A 22,806-nucleotide genomic window follows, 5' to 3' on the forward strand; every position below is an offset into this window, starting at 1 on the left:
GTTGTGGCATGCGGGATCCTCGTTGAGGCATTCAGGATCTTTCGTTGTAGCGTGACAGCTTCTCTCTAGTTGTGGCGTGTGGGTTTTTTCCCTCTCTGGTTGTGGCACGCAGGCTCTGTAGTTGTGGCACGTGGGCTCTGTAGTTTGCGGCACGTAGGCTCTCTGGTTGTGGCCCGCAAGCTCAGTAGTTGTGACACGTGGGCTTAGTTGCCCCGCGGCATGTGGGCTCTTAGTTCCCAGACCAGGGATCAAACCCACGTCCCCTGCATGGGAAGGCAGATTCTTTACCACTGGACCACCAGGGAAGTCCCCACTGGTGAGTTTTTGAGCAGAGCGACAGTGGCCAGTCTGTTGAAAGCAGATGGTGGTAGCCAGGGGGCTCTTGCCGGGGTCCAGGTGAGATGGCCTGGTGGCTGGGCCCGGTGTGCTGACAGAGGAAGTGGTGAGAGGTGGCTGGATTCTAGATCTGCTTTGAAAGGAAAACCATCAGAACTTGCTGTGGACTGCGTGTGGGCTATGAGAGAAAGAAGAGTCCGGGGTGGCTCCAAAGTTTCTGGCCTGAGCAGACGGAAGGAAGCTGGGAATTGTCAAGTGGGAGGAGGCTTGAGGGGGGAAATCAAGAGTTGGCTTTTCAGGCCATTTCCTTTGAAGTATGGGATGCCGATTACATATGCAAGTGAAGGGAATTCCCTGGCGGTCCAGTGGTTAGGACTCTGCGCTTCAACGGCAGGGGGCACAGGTTCCATCCCTGGTCGAGGAACTAAGATTCCGCAAGCCGCACGGCCGAAAACATAAAAGATAAAAAGATAAAATGGTAAATTAAACAAATATTCCAAGTGGGGCTGCTGAATGAGCAGTTGAATGTATGAGTCTGGGGGTCCCAGTGGGAGATGTGTATTTAGCGGTCATCAGGGTGCAGGTGCTATCCAAAACCGTGGGACTGGCTGAGGTCATCTAAGGAGGTTTTTAAAGATCTCGCTTTGAAGAAGAAAGCTTGTGACCATCTCCCAACCCATTCATCCAGGTGCTTAGTGGAGATGAGAAGGATCGTCCTGCTGTGCAGTGAGGGTGGTCTGCCCCTCAGTGCAAGGGCGACAGCCTCCTGGAAGAACCTGTGAACTGGCAGTCCTGACCCGGCAGCTGCCACTCATCCCAGGTCTGGGACAATCCAGCGCAGGTTCTAGGAATACAAGCACCAAGGAAGCAGGCAGATCTTGCCACGAAACTGGTGCAAAGTGGAAGTTTCCGGGGCTGAGTCACCATGGCGTGACACCTCCAGGGCCCTTCCTCGGCTGCTTCAACCTGATGTGCTGCATCCTTGAGCCAAACTCGTGTTCTCTCTGCAGCAGCTTCCAGAGGAGCCTCTGAGGCCTCTGCAGGTGGAGAGTATTCAGCGTGTTGTGGAATTGGGTGTATGAGGCATTTTCTTTCTTGGCATAAATAGATTTCTACCTGAATGTCTCATCGGTGTTTTGGGGGCTGAGTCATTATGAAAGTGGGAGGCCAATCAATTTTTTAGGCCAGGCAGGCATCGCCTGTTTAGTTTGCTGAAGGCAAGACCTTTGTTTCTTTGACGAGGAAGGTGTTGGAGGGCAGTCCACGTCCTTCACCGTATGGAGGCGCTCCAAGTTCAGCCTCCAGCACCCGCCCACACTGCACACGTGCACTTGAGCAGCAGTGTCCTTCTGTCCAGCTGTCTGTGTCCACAGTTCACTGCCCAGCATGACTGTGTCCACCCTGGAGAAGCAAGGTGGTCGTTACCTGAAGGGGGCTCCTCTCAGCTTTAAGCCAGTGCTGTTTGGTATGAGAAAGAGACCATCCAGGGAGAGAAACATTTTTCAGTGCTCATAAAATTTAATGTTTTTCATTTACTGTCTTTCTTTTGAAACGTGGGCATAATTTATCGAGCCGTGTTCAAAATATCCAGGAGGGCTCTATGTATTCCTTCCGAAGGAATATGATTAAAAATGCACCGGTCTCCCCTGATTCCTGGAAGACATTAGACTGTGACAAAGAGCCACATAACTTCAGGATTTACATCTTTATATGAAATCCGTTGCTTTCCAGCACCCTGCACAATCAACTTAAAAACAGCACTTCAGGGTGAAATATTTTCTGGAGAAACCTCTGAATTGGGGAGCGAGTGGTAGATCTGTGATCTTATGTAACTTCCTAGGTCTGGCATCCAGTTCTCAAGAATGAGAAGAAGCTGTCCCAGGGTGAGCCCCTCCCGTGTGCCAGCCTGGGGCTCTGAGGTCAGCTCTTGTCCCATCTGGGTCTCCCACCAGCCCTGCCCGCTCAGCACGATGGGTCCCCACCGTATAGCACAGGAGCCTGGGGGGCACAGGAGTGCTGCGGCTCGGACGCGGCTGGGCCTGGGTGTGTCCTGGTTCTCCTGCCTCCTGCTGGCTAACCTCCTCCTGCCCCGCAAGCCTCCCCTTGTGTACAGTCTTCTGGACCCCTCCCCTGGCCCCCGGGACCCCACTGTGTTCTGGCTGGGACACTGGCTGTGCTGTATGGGGACTGTCAGTGTCTGAATCCCTCGGGGGCAGGGAGCTCCCCGAGTCACCACTGATGCCCAGAACCTGGAGAGAAGGTGGCATATCCGCCAACTCCACTATTGGTGAGGGTGAGCTCCCAGTGGGAACCCAGGACAGCGCCTGGCACACCAGCGAATGACTGCATAGGCGAACGAAGTCATTCCAGAAATGGCTGCAGACAGGAGGAACTTTATAAATGAACCACCCCAGAGCCAAGAGGTGGTCCCTCGTGGTGGTGGTGAGCGTGGGCTCCAAGTTCAGAGCCCAAGGCCTCAGCTCGTTAGTCTTGACGAGGACTGAACCTCCGTGCACCTCCGTCTCCTCGTCGGGGTGGGGCGGTGTCGCTACTAGAATGGAGAAACCACCAAGGCAGGGATTTTTCTCTCATTTGCTACTATGTCTGTAGTACTTCATAGATGTACAGGGCTTGGTAGATGCAAATAGAAATTTGTTGAATGAATGAATCTCTGAGAATTTTCGGATACTGAAGATGAATTTTTAAAGAAGAGACAATGCCATGGCTGGGCCTCAAAAGGTTGTCTGTGCATGAGCTCACAGAGGGACGCTGCTGGGAACTGGGGCCGGCCCAGGTGTGCGCTTGGCAGATGTTTGCTCTTGATGATGATGGCCTCTCCCCTTCCTCTTTCCACCCCTTCCGTCTCCCCACCTCCTTCCTCCTCCCCACCCCGCCACCAGCAGGCTGGAGAAAGCTTTCTGTGCTGGGGAGACAGACGAGGCCAGCACCGAGCTGCCTTCCAAGCCCAGGATCCCTGGGAATCGATAGCTGTCCTCTGTGAGCAAGCCTGTAACAGCAGTGCTTTTGAAAGGAGAGGGCAGCAAAGCCTTTTTTAAAGACTTAAAAAAAAAAAAAAATTGATTGATTGCTGCATTGGGTCTTCGTTGCTGCATGCGGGCTTTCTCTAGTTGCGGCGAGCCAGGGCTACTCTTCGTTGCGGTACACGGGCTTCTCGTTGCGGTGCATGGGCTTCTCATTGCGGTGGCTTCTCTTGTTGCGGAGCATGGGCTCTAGGCGTGTGGGCTTCAGTAGTTGTGGCATGCGGGCTCAGTAGTTGTGGCTTGCAGCTCTAGAGCGCAGGCTCAGTAGTTGCGGCACATGGGCTTAGTTGCTCCGTGGCATGTGGGATCTTCCTGGACCAGGGCTTGAACCCGTGTTCCCTGCATTGGCAGGCGGATTCCTAACCACTGCGCCACCAGGGACACCTAGCAAAGCCTTTTAAAGTAATTCTTGACCCGTTTTCATAGCCTGGCCGAGCACAGTGTTTTGTACTTGTAATGGGTTATAATTACAACCACTGTGCGATGGCAGCTAAATGACATTATCTGCTGTGTTAACAGAAAGGGGCCTTCACCGTCTTCTCCTCTGTTGCCCCCCACCCTTCACTGATCCAGCAGAAATAAGCCCCAGAAGTGTCAGGTGTTGTCAGTGGCTTTGGCCGCCATCCCTTGGAAGACATGTGGAGTCGGGTGAGGTCTTGCGTTTCATGACAGGCCTGGGAGGCAGCACTCTGTGCTGGGGTGCATGGAGGCTGGCCACGTAGGGCCACACCTCCTCCTGTGGGTGCCGTGTGTAAGAAACGGAGCATGGGTCTGGCGTCACCCAGTGCCCTCATCTCTGTGTGACCATGGGCGAATGTTCTAGCCGCTTTGGGCCTCAGTTTCCTCCCCTGTAAGATGGGAGAAGCAGGGCACCTAGCAAAGTGTCTAAGGCCTCTGTGTGTCGTTGTGCAGGTTGTACACTGCACGAGGGCATGTGGTTCTCAGGACCAGTGGGAGCTGTGTCCAGCCCGTGCGCCACGCGCTGAGCCCCTGCAGGGCTGTGGCCGCTCAGAGACACACCTTTTCTTACAAAAGAGCCTTTTTCTGTGGCCCTGAAAGTGCTTGACATGTAGTAAGTGCTCAGAAAACAATAACTGCTCTTACACTCTTGAGGAATTATTTATGGAGAACATGGATAAACGTGTCAAAGGATCTGGGGAGTAAGGTAAACTGAGATATGAATTCATCTTTGAAGGGTGGATAGGATTCTAGGAGATGTGCACAGAGGGAAGTGTAGGGGCAGGATGAAATCTCATATGATCAGTGTCGGGTTTTCCCTTGAAATATTTCTTTCTCTCCCCTTCCCACCTCTTCCCTCCCTTCCCCACCTTGCCCCTCCTCCCATCGCTTGTATGCCATGCCAGGGAAATTCGTGGAAAGCCATTGAAAGATATTTTTAAACTTTGGATTCTGGAGAAATTTAATGTAGGCAGAATAGTGTAACGCACCCCCTGTACCCATCACACGGTCTCATCCGGCTCCAGCTGCCAAGGCCAGTCCTACTCCATGCCTAACCCTCCACTGCCTTCACCTCCATATTCTTTTGAAGCAAATTGCAGACCTCTTGTCATTTCTTCGTCAACATCAGTGAAATGTCTTAAGCAGAGAAGGGATGTGATCGGGTTTGGGTCATAGGGAGGCCATTTGAGCGCCAGCTTGGGGGTGGGGCGGAGGACAAGAGGGCAGCGGGATGGCAGCTGGAGACTGCTGTGTTTGTCCAGGTGGGAGATGGGAGGCTTCTCAACCAAGGCTTGGGTGACAGAGATGGAAGAGTGGGGACAGATCTGAAGGTGGTTAAGGCTGTAGATTCTGTGGGACCAGTGACACGGGATGTTTTTCTTGGTGCCGGTTTAATGGCATAATAATGGCCAACAGTTACGGAGCACTCGGTGCCTGTGGGCTCCTAGCTGAGCACCTCTTGCGTATATATCACCTTGCTCAGATCTCACAAAAACCCTGTGAAATCTACACTGTTAACCTCATTTTATGAATGAGAAACTGAGACCCAGCCAGGTTGGTGAAAGCTTCTTGCCCGAAGTCACAGCTAGAAGTGGGGGAATCCCAGGTCGCTGGGCTCTGGAGTTTGTGCCTTAAACACCAGGCTGTGCGACCCCTCTGGTAATGCCACCGGGATGGGTGACAGGTTCTTTTTTTCGGCCGTGCTGCGAGGCATGCAGGATCTTAGTTCCCTGACCAGGGATCAAACCCGTGGCCCCCGCAGTGGAAGCACGGAGCCTTAACCGCTGGACCGCCAGGGAAGTCCCAGGATGGGTGACAGTTGATGGAACCTGTTTAAAAAAACCTCCACAGATGCATGATGCCTCTTGTGTTATTCTTCTGATAGGAACGTGTCTTTCAGCAGAGGGCTGGGGCTCAGGGTTGTTTTTGCTTTTTTTCCCCTGTCCTTGCTCATTTGTCTCAAACAACCACCAGGAAGGTGTTGGCTGCTCTTTTATTATTGCCATTTCCGTATATTCTGCCTTTGCTCTTTAAGGGCCATTAGTGGAAAGCAGGAAAGGAAAGGTGTTATCTGGGTGGGTAGCAGCTGCTGCCGTGTGTGACCTTTCTCAACAGCTTGCCCGGTGTATTCTCTGAATGGTCGGGTGTCGGGAGAAATGAGGGCAAACGTCGGGGACAGGGACCCAGCAGCTCTGTGGCTGGGCTTTAACAGTTACATAACATCTGTTTCTCAGAGGCTTCCCGTAATTAATGAGTTCTGGGTGTTTCCTTCTCCCCCATTAAACCATAATACCAGCCAAATGTTTTTAAGCATCCCTTCTCTCAAGCCCGGCGTTCTGAGCACAGAAAGGCTCGTTACAGAGGAGGTGAAGGAAGTCTCTCTTCCACGGGAACTTATCCCTCGGCCTCCTTGCAGGCTTCTACTTATCTCAGTGGCGCTGCGGATGGAGCCCCCATGGGGCTATCTCGGTGGACTTGAGGATGGAGCTGCTCCCTGGGCTCCCGGTGAACCTGTCACTGGGCAGCTTGACAGTGATCCAGGAGGATCAGTCCCGAGATCCCAGAGCTCTGCCTCGTCAGGGTGAGCCTGCACGCCTTGCCGGGGTCAGCCCCACACAGCAGAATCAGAGCGCAAGGTGGTCTGGAAGGCACAAGGAACAGGAGACTCGGGAGATGCAGGACCCCGAGCCCCGCATCACACCGGCCCCCTCTAGCAGACTGGTTTTGGGCAATCGCTTTACCTTGCTGAGGCTTGCTTTCCTCATCTGTAAAATGGGCATAAAGCTCGACCTCCCAGGCGGTGGTGCCTGCTCCTGTAAAGCACCTGGAACACCGCCGGACCCGAGGAGGCGCTCCGTTACGATAAATAAAGGATCACTCACTGTGGCAGGCACCGGGCGCTCCCCAAACTCTGTCATCGCTTTGCTCCTCATGACAAATCTGGACAATAGGGAACGATACCCTCATTTTACAAAGAAGATACCAAGAGTCAGAGGTGTGAAGTAATTTACTCGAGGTCACACGGCAGTGAATAGACAGGACCTGGGTTTGACCTTCACGCCCCTCGTTTTTCTGCACCTGATTCGAGGCCCTGCTTAGAGGGCTCGTTGATGCCAAACATCTCCAAGCATTCCTGACAGTCCCCTGGAATGTCTTCATGTTGGAATTTTCATTTACACACTGGTTTGCACAGTCCCTTCACATGAAGCAATGACCACTTTGAAGAAGGCCCATCTTGGCTGCTGGCCAAGTTTCTGGGTTTCTCCTTGGACCCTGAGTTTCACAGTAGCTCCTGCCTTTGCTAAGGTTCTTGTTTACTCTGGGCGCTCCTTCCCTTACTGCCAGGGTCCCCCCGAGGGGGCTGGTTGCAGACTGGTCTGTGATAAGCCAGACCGGGCCTCGGGAGCAGCCAGAGACGGTGCCTTTTCCCGGAGTGTGCGCGTGTGTGCGCGTGCTTGTGCGTGATGGTGCCCCTTACCTGGGTAATGCTCTCTGTACTTGATCCCAGGTTTATCACCTCCTCCAGGTCCTCTGGTATCTTGAGATGCCAGCTCAGCATCCTGGTCATGGTATACGCAGAGAAGCAGGGTAGAAAGTCCAAAACATGGACTCAGAAATTTGAAAACCAGTTCTGCTGCTTGCTTCCTGTGTGGCCTTGGGCAAGGTGTTTACCTTCTTTGTGCCTCTGTTTTGGTTTGCTGCTCAGTTCCTGAGCCTCTCCTTCCTCCTCTGGGGGATGGGCACGATCAGGCAGCTGCGGGAAAGGCCCACCATCAGTCTCAAAGAGAGCGATGGCAGCTGTAATTTTTTTTGAAGACATCTGTGACCTCAGCTAGGTCTGGACATGTGTTGTTTCAGTTAACGTTCCTGATTTTCTTAGTCTTCAAGCCCTAAATTGACTCTGTACAAGGAAACAAGGTATATACATCTAAAAGACCAACAGATGTTGATAACATTGGTTCTTATTTTTCTTTTCAGTTCTCTTCACAAATTTTATCCAAAAATGGTCGTATTTTGGCTTTTTTCATCATTATTAGTCATTGTTTCTAATAAATATTAATGCAAAACGTTGTTTCAAGTATAGCATCTGTGTTGTCGATAGGTGCTTCTCAAACTATCTGTGCTGAAGAGCCAGGTATTTTGGGTTTTTTGGTTTTGGTTTTGTTTGTTTTTAAGTATTTCCAATTCATTGCAAACGGGTACTTTTGTAAAATACAAAAAAAAAAAAAAACCAACTAGAAAAATTCCGGAATTCCTGGATTTCATACTAATATGAAATTGCTTCAGATGTTTCGAAACGCTTATTGTGAATTTCTGTGCTTGCCTCAGGTGGGTAGCAGACAGCTCACATCCCTGCCCCAGTTCACGGCCCCCTCGGTTGCAGACTGAACTCTGCCATCGCAGGAGTAACAGCGCTGCGCGTGGTGGTTGCTGCCATCTGGTGTTGGCCGGCAGGCTTGATGTGGTTTTTCTCTGGTTGTGCCTTTGTTCACCTCCTTGAGAATCTGGAAGTTGAAAGCTGACAAGTGGAGGAGCTTCCGTGACATCCCGATTTTACAAATGATGAACTGAAAAACCTAGGTTTCTAAAACTAGGGAGTGGCCCCACTGCAATTCACACCTGAGTGTGTGAAATCCTTCCCCTTTGTCTTTGACAGTTGTTCCCAAGTCTGATCGATCATCACAGTCACTGGGGTCTTTAAAAAGTATTGCTCTGGACTCCCCCACATTGCATCGGCATTTCTGGGAGTGAAGCCCAGAAATCTGCATTTCTCAGAAGCCCTCCGAGCAACTCATGATCAGCTTGCTCTGGGAGCCACTGGTCCACACTGTGCTGCTTCCCTCTGCTCTGCGGGACTGACTCATCTCCTTAACCCCTGAAGGGCTCAGCTTTCTCCTGTGCCCCAGGGTGGAGGGCAGGGAACACAGACAGTGGCTCTGACTCTGATGCCTTCGACTCACAGCCTGACCTCTCTGAGCCTCGAGGCCCCATCCGTAGGAGGCCCTGCCCACCTGACAGGAGGGTGGCGAGGGTCACATGAGCTGATGGATATAATAGTTGGTGTTCAAAAGTATGTTAAGGCAAGTGGGCACTGGCTAGGGCTTTGTCTTTACCCAGGTGGGCGTAGTGTCTTCACCGCAGAGGGAGGTTCTAGATCCCTCCCCACGGCCAGTGTCACTGGGACCCACAAACAGTTTGTGTGTTTTATAAAACTGAGGTAGATTCTGAGGCATCAAGTGAACATTCTCAGAGAGTTTGAGTATGTGACCAAAAGAGTCTCAGTTGCTGTTAAAATTTGGGGGTGTCTTGGTCTAATTAATCAGGAAGTGTCTAATTTGGTACGATAGCCAAAGGAGGAGTGAAGCAAGATTTACATGAATGTGATTAGATAGAACATTCTGATATAAAAGGAAGTGCCAGAGGCTTTTTTTTTTTTTAATTTATAATCGTTTCATGATTTGGCAGGTAATTATGATAATTCCTGGGATTTTCACAGACTTAAAAGCTTTTTCACAGACACATTATTTTTGGAGATCATCTTCTGTGATGCCTCAGCTGGAAGGGATTGCTCAGTCTCCTGAAGCTCCAAAGGCATCATCTTACAAACCCCAACTCAAATGTCACCTTGATGACGCCTTTCCCCGTCAATGATGACCCTTTATGCCAGGGATACTAAATAGGTGTCATCACGTAGGCCAACACACTGATCAGTTGGTTAGGGCTGCCTGGGTATCTTCTTGAGGAAGGTAGCCGTGATTGACTAGTGATGTCTGCCAAGTGGCAGGCAGTGGGAGAGAGCAGTGGAACCTGATAGATTTCACCAGTTCCCTGTGGTTGGGCATTTAGGTGGGTTCCAGCCATTTGGAGCTAAACTTATGCTTGAGCACATGTGCAAGTAGAGGCACAGGCTACTCCACAGCAGGGGTTTGCTAAGCCACAGGTGAGTGATTTCAAAAGTTTGACAGATGTTGCCAAACAGCCTAGTGACTTAAACTGCTTAAATCTTTCTGCCGTCTTCTCTCCAGCCTAAACGACAAAACCCAAATGTTGACTGATAAGCATTCACACCTTATTAGCTCATGAGTTGTGCACCTTCCAGACATAACTTGGGAACCGTACCTGCTGCCATCCACGTGTTCCCTTGGGCCTTTCAGAGAATCGGGGCTCAGTTCCCAGTGCTTTGGCCCATGTTGGGCTCTGTTGGAAGCTGCATCAGCTGTGGTCAGTGTAACTCCACCTGGCATTTGCCTCTGACTTTGTCACCATCATTAGTGTTGTCAAATGGCACCTCCTCCTTAACCGCCTTCAGATTAGTTTTCAAGGAAATACAACTGCTGAGAGTAGTAAGAAACACGACAGACTTCTAAAGTGGCCCTGAGCGTTGATGGTGCCAGCACACAGTGAGTGCCTGGCTGTGATTTAGGGCATGGATCGGCCATAGCAGGCTGCCTGGCATGTGTCAAGGCCGACTGGAGACGGGACTCCTGAGTGTTGTCTCTGGGCGAGGCCTTTCCCGATACCCCGCCTTCCAAGTCCTCCTCTCTCTCTGGGCTCTAGTCCAGTTTGTCTGACCTCTAGGGTGTGAACCCCATGACTTTCCTGCACCCCAGCACCGAGAACAGTGCCTGGCAGGCGGTTAACAATTCTCTTGGTGACATTCCTGCTTTGGAGACGGTGAGGCTCTCTCCACAGCCGTCTGAGCCACTTGTTATGGAACATGTGGCCCTTTTCCATGTGGCTTCCAGAGACCTGCCTCTCCTCCTCCTCCTCTTTCATGTCCCTTTCACGTGATCACCCACCATGTAAAACGAGCTTTCATTCCCTGAGCATTTGCCACGTGCAGACATGGTGCCAAGCCTGCTAAGGGCGGCAGCTCATTTCATCCACACGGCGGCCCCGTGCAGTGAGCATGTTTTTTTTTGTTTTTTTGTTTTGTTTTGTTTTGTTTTTAACATCTTCACTGGAGTATAATTGTTTACAATGTTGTGTTAGTTTCTGCTGTATAACAAAGTGAATCAGCTATACATATACATATATCCCCATATCCCCTCCCTCTTGCGTCTCCCTCCCACCCTCCCTATCCCACCCTTCTAGGTGGTCACAAAACACCGAGCTGATCTCCCTGTGCTATGCAGCTGCTTCCCACCAGCTATCTATTTTACATATGGTAGTATATATATGTCGATGCTAGTCTCACTTCATCCCAGCTTCCCCCTCCCACCCCATGTCCTCAAGTCCATTCTCTACGTCTGTGTCTTTATTCCTGTCCTGCCCCTAGGTTCATCAGAACCATTTTTTTTTTTTTTTTTTTTTTTTTTAGATTCCATATATATGTGTTAGCATATGGTATTTGTTTTTCTCTTTCTGACTTACTTCACTCTGTATGACAGACTCTAGGTCCGGCCATCTCACTGCAAATAACTCAATTTTGTTCCCTTTTTTGGCTGAGTAATATTCCATTGTGTATACGTGCCACATCTTCTTTATCCATTCATCTGTCGATGGCCACTTAGGTTGCTGCCATGTCCTGGTGAGTGTGGTTTTTAATCCCCGTTTTGTAGGTGACGGGCCTCAGGCTCACAGAGGTTAAGTGACTCGTACAGGAGCACACTGTTAAGTGATCCAGCCAAGACCAGTCTTGCACCAGAGTCTGAGCCCTTAACTGCCTCTCTCAGCTACCTCCCTGCCAACCTCTGGGCCTTTGCACCTGCTGTTTCCTCTGCTGGTTGTGTCTTTCTCCTCTTTGTCCACAGGGTGACCTCCTAGAGCTCAGCATGTTTATGGAACGTAGAAGACCCGCGGGGCTGAGTGGCATTAGGGAGAGTTGTTGGGAGGAAAGGGGCAGGAGATGGTGTTAGGGAGAGAGGCCGGCGCCGGATCTGGAAGGAGGGTGGATTTTTATCCTTAGGGCAGTGAGAAGCATTGAAGGTTTTAAACAGCAGGTGACAACATCAGCTGTTGCTTTGGGAAGATCACTCTTGCTGCTTGGTGGAGAAAGCATTGGAGGGCCCCCGTCTCTCTCTCTATCCTATTCCCTGCAGCTATTGAGAATAACGAAGGAAGGTCAGGTGAAACCTGTAAATGCCCTCAGAGCCTCATAGAAATTCCGATAGGCAGTGGTTGTGCCTTTTATTTTGATGATAATGGGAACCATTTGTGATCTCACATTTCTCTTCTGAGGCTCTCTCTGAGTCTTGAATTCATTTCTAGTTATGCTAGAGTTTGGAAAGAGTTATTTGAGGAATAGTAAGCTCAGTATGGTTTATGTAAGATGAAAGCTGTTTATATCAGTAACTGTTTGTAGGGATATGTATGTAATGGAGAAATTCAGGGTTTCAGAGCTTTGCCTAGTAACAATGAGCATTGCCATTTTAATGACTGCAGGAAATTATTTCATCAAATTGTGTCTCCTCAGTTCCATAGGATTTCCCCCCCCCATTCCCTAGTGAAATGAAAGCTTTGTCTGATGTGGTCAAGTTACTCTCTGGCTGCAAAAGAGAACCAGGGTTTTGACGGCTCATGATAAACACCACTTGAAACTGGGATGTTTCAGTGTTTTATGCACTTACGGAAAATTGTTTTAACACTCTGGTTTCCACTGCCAAACAAAACAAAACAAAACAAAAACAAAGCAAAACCCTGCTTTGCTTTTAGAAATGACAGTGGCACTTATTTAAAGCTTGCATTTTGTGGGGGCATATTAGCTGGTATTTAGCAGTGATATTGGCAGTTGTGTATGTTTCCTGCTTACTGTGTGGTAAATGGATTCTCAGCCCTGAGGAAGCTCATGGAGGGTTTATGTGATTTCTGTGCAGAGGAGTCGAACAGGCATTATTAGTGATGTTGTATTTGTTTGTGAAAGGCCAAAAGATCATCTTAAGCTTTTTTTATACAAAAGGAATAAGGCAACTGGGGAATATTAACTTTAGGTCCGTATGACAAAAAAACGTTGGTTAAAAGACTCAGTGACTTATTCTCCATTTGTTAATTGCATGGCTATTGCAATGTCTTTTATGCCATTTTCACTTTGCATTTCACACTGGTTTGAAAAAGGTGAGCATCTGAGGGACAGAGAGGGGATGACATTTGAGTGGAGATTCGCAGAGCAAATTAATGGATGCATCAGAATTATGGTTGGGAACCTGATAAATTTCATGTTGATTACACCTGGCTCCCCTTACTTTCAGGTGAAAAATTTTAATTCTTTTAAAGAGGCTAAGTGGTTATTCTCTCTGATAAATTATTAGGAAACTAAAAAATAAAGAAAAGTAGAAAGAATGGAAACAAAAATAGCCCTTGACTAATGTTAATATCTTCATGTATTTCCTTCTATGCCTTTTACCCTTTATATAACATATCCAAAAAATAAAAATAAAAAGGAAGGCTTCCCTTTATTCCACCTGAAGCATCAAGAGTCAGGTTACTCTTTTTTTTCCCACAAAGCTTCTCCTTACATCCTTTCTTTATTCTGACAGTATGTTTTATATTTCACATAGAATACTTATTATAAATGGTCTGATATTATTTATGTGTTATATAGAAGGTAGTAAGTACCTGGCTGAAGTCTGGGGTATAGGAGGGATGATCTTTTGAGAAGGGCAGAGGGACAGGGGCTAGGTGGGGTCTGCTTGACCTCTGCATTCTGGGGGGCTTCTCTGTAAGATGCTCGCCAGATTCTTCCTTTAGGGTTCCTGATGAGCACGGCAAGATTACATTCTCACATTTCTCTGAAACATTTAAATAAATTACACTTGAATTTGATTTTAAGCCCCAGTAAGATCACTCTTGTAATCAGAGAAATTACTGTATGTTTTGACCATATGGGATATCTTTGTTCTGTTCGTAAGTTACAGCTTGAAAGATCTGTTATTGATTCTGTCCATCAGTCATGGGCTGTCTTATCGCAACCTCCATTTTTATGTATTTGGGATCAGCCAAGAGTATTGAAACGTGGGTAAATTCGCAGGCTCTTGGCAGGCCTGAATGGGCTAGACAGTGGAGTGGCGGGATTGCGGAGTGTGGCCCAGTGGCCAAGAGCCAGGGCTGCGGAGTCAGCCCTTTATTAGCTGTGTGACTGTGACCCAGCTCCTTAAACACCTCTGACATTGTTCCTCTTTCTGTGACGTAGGAGCAGTGATATCTTCCTGGCATAGAATGAGCAGTGACCATAGGGCAGCTGTGCTGCTGCAGGTGTGTCTGTCACCCTCCCTGTCACCATCCTCAGCAAGGCTCCGGTTCTGGTTTCTTGGTTTTCAGAACCAAGGCCCTGATGAACAGAGATGGTCGGTCATTCTCCTTGTACCATTAGCGGGGAAATTCTTGACAGGCACAACTCGGATGAGAAAGAAAGCCTTTGCCAGAAAATTATTCATTTATTAAGAATAAAAGCCTAAGGTCCAAACATGACCTGATACAGTCATATTGTGACCATAAACTGGGGACCGTTGAGTCCATAATGATAAAATCAACCAAGTCAAAAACGTATTCAACTTCTGAGTGGATTGCGTAGCTAATCCGTAAGTATAAGCAGTGTTACTGTTTCCAGCCCGACAACCTCCTGATGCCTTGCTGACAAGTGATGGGCTCGGAGAGGGCGGGGCGAGTCGTGGGGAGGGTCTGCCCTCCGAGCCTCACTACGTGGTGCTTGTGCGTTGCAGGTGGCAGAGATGCACGGGGAGCTGATCGAGTTCAATGAGCGCCTGCACCGGGCCCTGGTGGCCAAGGAAGCCCTCGTGTCCCAGATGAGGCAGGAGCTCATCGACCTTCGGGGGCCGGTAAGTGCTCCCACCCGGCAAGGCCCTGGCCTTGCCATTCTGCCCACACCGTCTGTCGGTCCACCCAGCCTCTGCTGCTCACAACCGTGCTGTTATGTTTGTTCAATGTCAAGGGTATGGAAAAGTACAGAGACTAAAAGAGGGAGCATCCAGGTAGCTACCATCTCGATTTTACGTGCATTAGCCTTTAGCACATTTGCTTTCCTTTGGGTGGGAGGGGGTAAAGTAAATAAAATGCTACAGAATCTGTCAAAGTCCCCTTGGCACCATTTCATGCCCTTTACCCATAATCGATATTCTGAAATTGGCATATAGCCTTCTCCTCCCTGTTTTTTTTTTTTTTTTAAAGGAATTCCTTTATTTTATTTATTTATTTATTTATTTATTTTTGGCTGTGTTGGGTCTTCGTTTCTGTGCGAGGGCTTTCTCTAGTTGCCGCAAGCAGGGGTCACTCTTCATCGCGGTGCGCGGGCCTCTCACTATCGCGGCCTCTCTTGTTGCGGAGCACAGACTCCAGACGCGCAGGCTCAGTAATTGTGGCTCACGGGCCTAGTCGCTCCGCGGCATGTGGGATCTTCCCAGACCGGGGCTCGAACCCGTGTCCCCTGCACTGGCAGGCAGATTCTCAACCACTGCGCCACCAGGGAAGCCCTCCTCCCTGTTTTTTATAGTTACTACATGGATAAATTTCCATAGAAATAAATAGTTTCGGTTTTGTGTAACTTTTACCTACATGGTATACTTGTGCATATCTGTTTGCCCCGTGTGTGTGTGTGTTTATGTTTATTTAGCATCATGGTTTGAGGACCATCCCACATAGATCTAATAGAGGGCTTTAAACTGCAGCACTCTTGACACTTTGAGCCATTTAATTCTTTGTGGGGTGGCTGTCCTGCGCATTGTAGGATGTTTAACAGCATCCCTGATTCCTACTCACTAGAGGCCAGTAGCACCCCACCCAGTCATGGCAACCAAAGGTGTCTCCAGACATTGTCAAATATCCCCTGGGGGACAGAATCACCCCTGGTTGAGAACTCCTGACCTAGTTTGTTCACTTTCTTGATTCTTTAATTCTCTATTGAACGAAATACTACAATATTTTAAATCTGGTTGTGTTCATAAACATTTAGGTTGTTTCCAGTATTTTGCTACTGCAAATCATGTTGCTGAGAGCATCTTGTCCTTCTGTGCACATTTATAATAGCTTCTTCTTTGCTTTAAAACTTTCTTATGATGTCAAATGTTAAACACCCGAAGGTCGGCGGATGTGTGATGCACTCTCACGTAACCATTGTTGAAATGAGCTATTGTCAGTCATGGTCAATCTTATCTCAAGTTACCAGTACCTGCTTTTCCCTTCCATATTGGTTTGAATCAAATACCAGGCAGTTTCATCTGTAGACATTTCAGTGTATAGCTATAAAAATGAAGAAAACAAATAGAATATCATGGTCAGGCCTCCATTATCAATAATTCGTCTATACCAACGAATTTCGGTGTTCAGATTTCTTCTTGTCTCATAATTTTTTTAATAGTTTTTTTGAGTCATGGTGAGGAGTGACAGATCTGGATCTGTCTGCTGTGAAAGACTGGATTTTTTTTTTTTTAAACGATTGAAAATTGTCAAAATTTGGACTCTTGACAAACCTTGCTACACCCATGCTAAACAGCCAAGTAGTATAAAAGGGTATGTTCAGTGAAAAATAAATCTCCTTCCTATCCCGGGCCCTTTATTGTCCTGCCCAGAGGCAATAACAGTGATCCGTCCTGGGTTTGTCTTTCCAGAGACGAGCACCGCTTGAGTAAGCCGCGCGTACACACCTACACGTTTAACAACCAGTAGCGGCTCTATCCCCTGTTCTGTATATTACTTTCCTCCCACCTATCTATGTACTTTAGACATCATTTTATTGTACTTCGCGTGTAGACCTGCATCCTTCTTCTAAAGAGCTGCATTGTATTCCTTTGAACTGATAATACCAAGGTTTATCTAACCAGGCCCCCACTGATGGATATTGAGTTGCTTCCCATTTTTATTTTTACACCAGAGCTGTCAATAACATCCTTGTGAAATCCACATTTAGACTGGAAGGTTGTCTGGCAGCTCATGGGGCTCCGCTCGGCTGGGTGTAGACCCAGAGATCTCGTCGTGCAAGCTTTTGGGGCGCTGGGAGGACTAGCACCTTCTTCCATCCTCCCCCATCTGTTGCAGGAAAACCCTTCCTGAGCGCCAGCATCCGTCAGAGTTCCGACAGTGTGTCAGGTACACATGGGTCTTCACGTTCATTCTCTCGTTTGATTTTGAAGACAAGCCTGTGAGTCGAGTGGGATTAGCATCCTCTTTAATAAACATGGCAGTTGAGATGCAGAAGGGTTCAGGCCCCGCTGGACTTCTCATTATATTCCACCACGGTGCTGGGCCCCCAGCCCATCGGCTTTCTTCTGCTCCGGGTCCCTTGCTTCCTCCCTCTGTGGGGCCTTTGTTCCTGCTGTCCCCTCTGCCTGGAATAAGGCTCTGGGCCCAGGTAACTCACCCCTCAGTATCTACCCATCATCTCCTCAGGAAACCCGACCAGGTCAGATTTTCCGTGTTGAATGTGATGTTTATATGTATCTCTCCCTTCTTCTCTTGCTGTGATTTTACATTTATCTCTCACTAATCAGTATCTCCGTGAGGTGCCCCTCCTTGAGGGCAAGTTCCATGTCTCTTTCTGCTTCCCTTGAATCCCATTGATTCACATAGTAGGTGCTCAATAAATATAAGTTGACTTATTGAGTGAATGAGGGAATGTCACAGGTAGTAAGTGGTGGAGTCCAGATTTTCCCTGGGTCCCTCTGACATGAAAGCCCATCTTCTCTCCTCCTGCCAGGCTCCCTCTTGCTTCCGGTCTGATTGCCCTTCAAGGCAGTGACATCCCTTTACCCAGAGGCAGCTCGAACCATCATCAGATCCTTTCCTGCGGGCAGGTTGTGATGGCCAGAAGTGAGGAGGGAGTAAAGCGGTCCTGAAGGCTGTTGGGAAGAGCTGGCCATTTGGGCATTGGCCCCAAGGGGACATCTTGACCTTGTTGTTACTGCCTCAGGCCCGCTCCAGTCATCTGCCCAGAGCCAGACAGACGGGGCAGAGGAGGGAGGCAGCCGCAAACTCAGCTTCAGTTCTGGAGCCCACGAGAGGCCTCTCTTGTGGGAGGCTGCCCTACCCCTTCGTTTCCACTTTCTGCTGACCCCGGACTAGACTTCCTCCCAGACCGCCGGAGTATTTGAGGACCTCACGGTCAGGACCGGGTCTGCCCTATTCAGAAACCCCGGTTTCCTCTTCCATCAGGTGGAGAGTAACGTGGCACTAGCCGCTTGGGCGGCTCCACGAGATGCTGCCGGTAAAGGTGCTTGGTGGCGGGCACGTGGTAGAGGCCCCGTTTTCATCTCTGAGTCCCCAGTGCCCAGCACCCTGCCTGGAACATCGTAGCTGCTCCGTAAATGTTTGCTAAGTGAGAACTTCATTTTCATAGAGCAGAGGATGACTCCATGCACCAAATAATAAATTTTTTAAAAGATAGGTGCAGGGACACAGTTTCTTCTCAGTGGTGTCTTTTCATGATATTATAGACTTTTAAGAAGTCACTTATTTTAAGGAGAAGGGTTAAATCCTTATTTTAAGGATTAAGGGTTGAATTTTTTCCTTTTCTTTTTTTGAATGTAAGTATTTTTAGGACTCTCTTCTCATTATTCCACCCCCCACCCCTGCCCCCGGTATAAGATGTGAATGAATGCTGTAGTTTGTTTTTTTTTTTTTTTTTCTTTTTTTACCTTTTAGCACGATTTGATTACAGCCCTGAAAGTTCTCTGGGAGAACAGCTCCTATTTTGAATAATAAATGGAGACAGAGAAATAGAACCTTGTAAGATGGCGGGATGTAGAGGTCAATTACGGTCACAGCACAGGGAAAGCTGAAGGCAAAACAACTCGTTAAGTGCAAGTTTGTTCCCACAGGGGAAGCAAACTTGGTCTCACTTTATGTAATTGAAGTTGGATTCCTCTCTTCCCTGCCCCTTCTATGGGTCTCTATTTCTTTGTCCCAAGTACCGTTTAAGTGGGTCACCTCCGCTTAAGCAGAAAAGACGCCCTGCCTGGTGTGGCTTGAGGTCTGTAGAATCGCTTCCCTGATTCAAAGCACCAGCCCTGTTGGTTTGTCCTCCTGTCACCAGTCTCTCACCTGTCCCCTCCCTTGTCTGTTTGGTGAGGGCCATGTACTATGTGCTTGGTGTTGGTGTGCATTTTTATCCTTTCCCCTCAGAACAACCCTGTATAGTATATAATGAACCTAATAAGGTCCATTTTTCAGCTTAGCAAACCGAGGCACAGAGAGGTCTCAGGACTCACCGTGAGGCACACAGCTCCACAGTTGCGCCAGATTGCAGATCCAGGACCATCTCATTCTTTAACACCATGCTGTTTACTCTTCTGTTTTCTTTCCTTTTTCATTTCAAGCAAAATTTAGTGTCTGTTGTGCTCCAAGCACAACCCTCCTGGGGATTTGAAAGATTCAGATCCCTCTTTGGTGAAGCTCTCGCACATTCCACTCCCTGACTGCGTCTCCCCCTTCCTTGTCTCCCCATCTCGCTTTGTACATCAAAGTTGGTTGGGTTTTTTTTTTTTTTTTCTTAACCTACTGATCATTTAATCTTGATATCAGACGGGCTCTTTGGAAATTTGGAATCTGGAGAAGGCAGAGTTTCGTAAGAGTAGAATAATGTTTCAAAGGGTGCAGGCAGGTGGTGCATATAAAAAAGGAGGGGGTGCTGTGATAAATCATCTTGAAAAAGGATGGTCAGTAGGCTTCTTTGCTGTAACACTTTCTGCCAGGCTGCCTCATGGCTGTCCACGAAGGGGAGCTCCGGCATTTGTAGGCATTACTTCCCCAAGGACCATCTTTTCTAAGATATTTTTCAAGGGATGCATTTAGGAAAGTTAGGGCCGAGTTATGTGTCATGTTCGTTACCCCACACACCAGCTGCAGGGAGATCCCGGCAGCGCGGGGTTGTCCCATGAACCTGCCCTGGCCTGGGATTCACAGGGCCCGGAGGGGAGGAGGTGGCATTGCCTGGCCGTGGGGTGCACTGGGCCTGCCCCTGCTCTACCGGGGCTGAGTGGCCGGCCAGGCGTTCAGTCTTGGGTCCCACTGGCCTCCCACTGACTCCCCAGCTGGCCGGGGTCTCAGTCATCTGAACCCCAGGCACTTTGGGCCTCCTCCACACTGGCTCCCAGACAGCGGACTGCGCGGTTCTCTTGGATTCTCTGTGCTCTCTTTTGCTGTCTCTGTTTTATAATCTCTTTGTTTCTTCTTCTGTCTCTTTGTGTCTCTCTCTCCCTGCTCCTCTTTGTTTCTCACTCTCTGCTCCTTTCTTTCTTGGTCTGCCTCTGCCTGTCTTTCCCTGTCTCTCTCTTTCACCTCCTGTGTGCGTGTTGGTTTCTCTGCCTCTGTCTGTCTGTCTCTCCCCGGTTCTGAGTCTGTCTCTGCCACTGTCTCAAGCTCTGTCTCTCCCCTCCCCCTTCCCTTCCCATTGTCTCTAGTTTCATAGACGTTTACATTGCTCTGTGGCATGATGACGATGCTATTCGTTGCAATTGCCTTGAAAAACTGCAAATCCTTTCCGTTTCGGGTTCCCTGAAGTGGCTTACAGTAGAATCAGCTTCCACGAAAGTCTTTGCAGACTCTCCCTTCTTGCTTGCACCCCTCCTGAGCTCCTGCCTGGCCCTTAATCTGTTTCAGTGGCACTTTGTGCCCCAGCATCTGTCACTCTGTATTACCACTTTGTGTTGAATTTTCTTTTTTTAATCTGTGGATAGATGGCCGCCCTGTGACAGGGGCTGTGTTCATTTTCCTCTTCTCAGAGGCTGGCACACAGTCACTCAGGGAGCAGTTGCTGTCTGAGTCGGGCCACGCACCTGCAGTATCTATGGAAACACTGTTAACCACAGTATCTGATCATCCAGAAAGGTGCTGTCCTGGAGGCTGCTGGATGCCAGAGACTTCCCGTTAATCCTCGCTGCAAGCTGCATGGTGTTTCCATGGGCCACCTTCCCTCCGTTATAGAAATGACTGAGCTGGTGGGAGAGAAAGACGAGGAATTTAAAACTCAGGGGTGAGACAGATGGACAAAGCTCATCCCAAGTTTTGTAATAAGGTCTACTTTGAAATAAAATGCTTCCTGGGACTTTCTTGGTATCTTTAAAACCTTCCGAGGGAGGGATCTCATTTGAGGGCTGATGCAATTTAAGTCCAGAGCTTAAAAGAAATATATTTTTCAGCTGGGTGGCACTTGCCGAATGTCTAATGATCAAGCACCAAATTGTCTGCGGTCCCACAGCAGCTCTAAACAGCGCATTCCAAATTATAAGAGGCTTTTTAATTCGGCACTTGGACATCCGTGTTCTAATCGTCTACCGTCTTGAAGGAGATTATTTTTAAAAGTGCCATTTAAGAGAGGCTGCTAAAAATATGTCTCACATAGAGGCTTAAGTCAGAAATATTAGTTTTTGTCACAGAATCATCCGGAAAGATGCTTGCAGAACCCACTTTAAAGCGCTCAGTGCCAGAGAATAAAAGCCCCTCTTTGAGCCCAGTCACCCTTTTCTGTCGATGGGCAAATTGCCCGCCTGATCACACGTCCCTTGGCATTAATGCTGGACTCACAGGTCTGTCTGCCCCCATGTGCCCAGGTCTTGCCCCTGGTTTATGCCTGGTTCACTCATGGCTGTGGGTAGTTGGGTTCCTTTGGGGAGCCCTGAGGGGCTACAGTTTAGCATTTGGGTAGACAGAGCCTGGCTACCCAAGGCTTACGGGTGTGGAACTTTGAAATTACATTTCCAGTGAGATCAGAGTTTTGTGTCAATTGGCAGATGCAGCGCGTGCAAGCTTTGCCACAAGGCTGATCCCTTACTGATGCAAGTAGGAAGCACTGGCAAGGTACAGAGTCATCAAGACATGTGCACATTGGGCTCCTAATGACTTCAGCTGTGGGTTCAGGGAGGCATTTGCTGCCTGTCCGTCCCTCGTGTTTTGTGAGGCTGTTTTGACACAGAGTGTGGGGCATGCTGCAGGGTTGTGGAGGACATGGGCTCCGCCCCTGAGAAGGTAGAGAGCAGAATATGTTTTGCCTGACTTGCGTCTCTCTGGTTTGACTGCATTGTGACTTGGCGTGGAGACAGGTAACTCAGAGACCCTTCCTGCCGCTGACTCAGAAGAGGTAGAAGCCAGGTTTACAAAGCAACTCTTGCCCCCGATTTTGCCTGCTTGCTCACGTGGCCACGTGATCACTCGGCTTAAGTTCGCTGCTCACGGCCCCCCCCACAGGCAGCGACAGTCAAGGAGCTCTTGGGGCTCCCAGGCCCTGTGCTCCCCTTCTGTTAACCCCTCCGTCCGTCCTGACAGGAGCTCGCTCTTTCTTCTTTTGTTTTCATCTGACCCAGGAACTCGGAGTTGGATGAACTGAAATCCTGAGCTCATGACCCACCCCGACTATAGGTGCAAACAAGGCCTGCTCTTCTGTATTTAATATGGTAGCCCTGATCTCACTCTTTGCCTCTGTGGAGGCTGCTCCCAGACTCTACCCTCACCGCTCCTGCGGGTTCAACCTCAAGACTTTGGGTTGCTTGGCCCCTAACCTCCGTGTATTTTATTGGCATGTAGGTGTCTCAATCTTATGTTGTTAGCCTGGAAAAGCAGTTCTTGAGGCTCAAGCAGCCATGTGGCCTGGGCTTGGACCTCTGTCCCATGCTGTCAGACTGTGGTGCTGTCCTTGACGCATGTCATTTTTGTCATCCTCAAAATGTAGGCTCTCCAGCCTCTTCCATCCTGTCTCCACTGTGCCTTGTCAGTCCTACTGACTAAGACATGTCCATCTAAATCCTAATTTAATTGATTCCATTTCTGCTAAATTAACACACACTGTATTTCCAAGGATACGTAATAACCACGTGATTATACTTGTATAAACCCTCTAAATATATTATATGTGCTTATTTCTTAATGAATATCTTTCTCCACAATAACAGAGTTCCCGTCTGATTAGTCCTCCTCCCCCACCAACTGCATGTGACTCACACTTTTGTTTTAAAGATTTCTTCCTATTTTTAATAATATTAAAAAAAAAACCAACGGCCCATCTCTTCTTCTTTCGCTCCTGGTCCATCAT

General features: G+C 48.7%; 1 protein-coding gene across 6 annotated transcripts in view; it reads left to right on the forward strand.

Annotated features, from left to right (window-relative positions):
* The window catches only part of SNX29 (sorting nexin 29), a 565,105-nt gene that overhangs the window by 335,601 nt on the left and 206,698 nt on the right, over positions 1–22,806 (forward strand). For all 6 annotated transcript variants that reach the window (XR_011076885.1, XR_011076887.1, XM_068565494.1 and 3 more), the window contains one exon: positions 14,495–14,611. Coding sequence is in view for 4 of the 6 variants with exons in the window: in XM_068565494.1 (XP_068421595.1) it covers positions 14,495–14,611 (117 nt within the window). In the remaining 2 variants the exon portion in view is untranslated. The remainder of the gene's footprint in view (positions 1–14,494; positions 14,612–22,806) is intronic.

The sequence above is a fragment of the Eschrichtius robustus genome, chromosome 16 (assembly GCF_028021215.1).
Source record: "Eschrichtius robustus isolate mEscRob2 chromosome 16, mEscRob2.pri, whole genome shotgun sequence".
Taxonomy (NCBI): domain Eukaryota; kingdom Metazoa; phylum Chordata; class Mammalia; order Artiodactyla; family Eschrichtiidae; genus Eschrichtius; species Eschrichtius robustus.